General features: G+C 48.9%; 1 protein-coding gene across 1 annotated transcript in view; it reads left to right on the top strand.

The window, feature by feature from the left end:
- Positions 1-4,292, top strand: part of CUX1 (cut like homeobox 1) — a 359,467-nt gene that overhangs the window by 203,496 nt on the left and 151,679 nt on the right. Inside the window, 1 exon segment of the mRNA XM_007468893.1 lies at positions 2,252-2,330. Within this exon segment, the coding sequence (XP_007468955.1) occupies positions 2,252-2,330 (79 nt within the window).

The following is a 4,292-nucleotide window of genomic DNA, read 5'->3' as shown; positions in this document are numbered from 1 at the left end:
CCCTACACGCCTACATTTCATTCAGAATTAAAGGGAACTACAGGCAGAGGCATGACTTCCACTGGTGAATGGCAGGATTATGGTGTTAATTTTCTCTTTATTTTTTGATATATTTCTAATTGTACAATGAGCATGAACTGCTAAGAATCAGAGGGGAAAAGAAAAAAAAAATTTTAAAAATAGAGAGCCATCTTATCGTTTTTAAGTAGTCCTTGTGGGTTATTCAGAAAACACGCCTAAATCACAAGCTTATTTTATCGGGAGGTGGGGGCAACGTGGCTGAGTGCTCGGCGACTGACTTCAAGTAGGAATTTTCCGGCACAACTTGGTAGAAGCTGGAAATGCATGCATTGCCCTTTTTTGCTCTGTATTGGATTTCCTGAGACCTGCCCTGCTCCCCTTCCCACAGCCTTTGTGTCCCCCTCCCCAGGGTCTTCCCATCCTTAATCAGGTGACCTCTCTCAGCCCTTAACAAATTGTTGGTTGGCTCAGGTGAGAGGCCCTGTAATTATGCCACTTCCTTTTGCCTCTTTAATCACGTTGGAGACAGAGTATAATTCTGTGAGCGGACAGAGGAATATATAATTTAGTGTCCTTTTCCTGAGCCAATGTGAACTCCGTGCATGTAGCATCTTGCACGCTTCAGGGGTAAAAAGTGATCTGTTGTCTCAGCACGCATGTTATGGGAGCAAAATACATACTGAGTCCATCCAACCACAGAAGCCTCTTTGGATGTGTGTCCAGCTTGCTTGGGACGCGTCACCTTTCTTTGACGAAGAGACTTTTCACTGGAGGGAAACCAGCTCAGCTGGGTTTGTTTAGGAGACACACTGATCCTGGCCACCGTCACAGGAACTCGCCGTTGCCGAAGCTAGAAACCTGGGCACCGTCCTTAACTCACCTGGACCCTCGATGTCTCACATCAGCTCAGCTGGACCTAATCTCTCTGCTTGGCCTCCTTCCCTCAGTCCCCAGCGCCACTGCCCTGCACATTCTCACCAGGGCAGCGGCAACAACCTAGGAATGGTCACCTCCTTCCTGGCCCCTCCTGCCCTCCTTCCACTCTGACTCAGGCCTAGACGGTGAAGGTCATCCTCCCCCACCTGCACCGACCCCCCTCACCTGTCCAGTCTCACACCCATGTATCCATGTCCACACACCCCCCCGCCCCGAGCAGCCCCACATTCCCTGTGGTTACAGCCCGATCCACAGTTCTTAATCTGGATTCTGTGGACAGAACACACGTGGACACGTGAGTGTCCTAAAGTAGAGTGTGTAACCCTGTGTGTGTGTGTTTCTAGGAGAGGGTCCTCAGCTTTCATAAAATTCTTTTTTTTTTTTTAATTTATTTTATTTTAATTTTTGGCTGCTTTGGGTCTCCATTGCTGCGTGCGGGCTTTCTCTAGTTGCGGTTTGCGGGGGCCACTGTTCGCTGCGGTGCGAGGGCTTCTCCTTGCGGTGGCTTGTCTTGTTGCGGAGCACGGGCTCTAGGCACGCGGGCTTCAGTAGTTGTGGCACCTGGGCTCGGTAGTTGCAGCATACGGGCTTAGTTCCTCCACGGCATGTGGGATCTTCCCGAACCAGGACTCGAACCCGTGTCCCCTGCATTGGCAGGCGGATTCTTAACCACTGCGCCGCCAGGGAAGCCCCGGCTTTCATAAAATTCTTAAAGAGGACCTAAGGACCCCCAGGTTTCAGAACTTTGGTGTTTGAATGTGTTCCTCCCCTTTCGTGTCACCTCTTCACCAGGTGAGCTGCTCTTGAGGACTCTGCTCGCATGTCACCTGCTTTCTTGCTTGACGTCCCCTTCTCAGTGGCCCCACGCCTCTGCTTACCGAGCACTTTCCCAACTGGGATTTCACCAGTCATTCACATAACCTGTTCCCCTACTGGACGCCGAGCCCCTGGGGCTGAGGGCTGCCCCTCTGTGTCCCGCCTCCGGCGCAGCGTCTGGCACGTGGTCAGCTCATGGTCTACACTGGTGGAAGAAAGAAAGAGACCACATTCTCCGTGGAGAGTCCCCGCTCCGTCAAGCAACGGGGCTGCTCCTGCCTTGCTCCCCCTCACGGGCAGGCCCACGTGGGTTGCCTCCCTCTCGCATGTTTGCAGACGTTTAAGAGGTTGAAGGCCCAGCTGTCCGGCATTTACATGGAGCAATCAGACTTGCACTTGACATGTAATGATTTTTAAATTACCTCTTGACAAATTTTGAGCTCTTTGTTTTTCTTTTCTTTCTCCCATTCCTTTTCAGATTGATGCACTGAGTAAAAGAAGCAAAGAAGCTGAGGCAGCCTTCTTGAATGTCTACAAGAGATTGATTGATGTTCCAGGTAAGCCCAGCGCTTGTAGCCCACCTGTGGGCATTGTGTCTGGTGAGTCAGTGGGCTTCTGGCTGATTCTTCTCAGCTGCCGTAAGGCAACTTCCCCAGGAAACTGGGGAGTTCTGGGAATATGAATTCTCCAAAACCCAGACTTGGGATGAGTATGGAAATCAGATGCGTATTTGCTGAAGTAAGAGAGTTGCCTCCAGTTGATGCCTTTGGAACTGCAGAAACTCAGACCTGCGGGGCTACCTTTAGCTTTGGTTTAAAATGCTGCGCGTTTCACAGAGAAGAAAGAGAACCCGTGTGTGCGCTGTGCAGACGTCCTGGATATTCACGATTCTGGGCTGACCAATTCCACGTTCAGGAACGGCCCTGATAGGGCACCTGGAATGCCTTGCTCCCCTCCCAGGTCATCCAGGGAATCAGTGGCCTCTGGCCAAGTCTTTCACTTTATATCCAAGGGCAAGCGGTAGCCCATCTAACTACAGTATATGTGGGTTGTTTTTTCTTTTGAAGGAACTAAAGAGTTAAAATTTTAATGATGCTTGCTATGCATTCAGAGAGATAATGGCTCCCCATTCCTTATTCTAGAAAAGTGAGGCGGAATTTAGAGCACCCACTGATCCCATCGATCCTCTGTTCTCGGTGGTCCGCTCACCTAATCCATGGGGAGGTGATGGACACGATCACATGGGTCTCAACTCAGTCCTGAAAAGACTCAGATCTGAAAATTAACCACTTGAATGTCATCCTCTCCTGACCAAGGAAACCCAGTTAACCACCACCCTCCCCTCCCCACCCATTAGAGCTGCGCATTTGCCCTCATTAGGAATCCTCTGTGCGTCACTGATATTACTAGAACACTGCTTTAACAAAGCAAAGCAGAAACAAGTCTCCTTTGTTTCTGTATCGTATTCTAATTCAGGTCCACTGAGGGCTTTGCTGTCCCCTCTGGGAGCCGGGGTTAACAGAGGCCACACCAAGCTACAGACAGCAGAAAGTACCTTAGACACTTTGGACAAGGGGGTAGGGAGGTCCAGATTCTCCCACCAGGGCCTCGTTGTGAGGTCTTGGTCACATCCCTTTTCCCTCTCTGAACCTCAGTTTTCTCAGGTAAAACGGAATAAGGTAGGGGAGCAGCCTAGTGATGGAGAGGGTTTGTCTTTGTTCTAACCTTTTGCTGTCTTATGAGCTTACCCCGCTCTTAGTTCCAAATTCTAGCCCTTTGATTTTCTGCAGGACTTTGTATCCACCTAGGGGTTTCCTGAATGCTCTGGCTGAGGCTCATGGGGAGGCTCCTTCACAATAAATGGATCGTTCAGGGCTCTCTTTCTCAGGCGTTGGCACTTTGGTGGACCCACTTGGGTTTTCTTGTGCAAGTGCTGGTTTTGTGTTGGTGACTTAGTTGAAAGGCGCCTGGTTTATTTTGCCTTTGCCCGAGACCCAGAGAGCCTGCAGCTACTGTTTTCTAAATAATCTACACTCTTTTTAAAAGTCTGATTTGTCTCCGGGTTTTCCCTTAGTGAGGTTTCTCCGCTGGGAAGCCACTTGAACGAGTCGTTGGGTTTCTTCCTCTGCAGTTAGTTTCCATCTTGACGTCTTACAGACAAAAACGAGACCACTTTTCTCATCGACACTCGTCTTCGCCTGAGCAGTCCTTATTCATGTACATATATAATTTTTATGGAACTCTGATCATAACATGACTATATAGTTATAGTCTGCTTTTTTCACTTAATGTTATCCTGTCAGTATTTTCCTTATATTGGTGATATTCTTTGTAATTATCATTTTTGGCGGGCAGTTTTAATTTCAGCTGGTGGGGGTGAATAATGTTTGATGTTGTCTGTATAATGAGTTAATCAGAGTACATTTGCACACCACGTAGATCACTTTTACCCGCCTCCCAGGTATTTCTCTTACAAACGCTGTGGTCTGACACATCTAACAGCTACTTGAAAAGCAGGA

The sequence above is a fragment of the Lipotes vexillifer genome, unplaced genomic scaffold (assembly GCF_000442215.2).
Source record: "Lipotes vexillifer unplaced genomic scaffold, Lipotes_vexillifer_v1.1 scaffold12, whole genome shotgun sequence".
Classification (NCBI taxonomy): Eukaryota; Metazoa; Chordata; class Mammalia; order Artiodactyla; family Lipotidae; genus Lipotes; species Lipotes vexillifer.
This window is presented reverse-complemented; position numbering and strand designations above follow the sequence as displayed.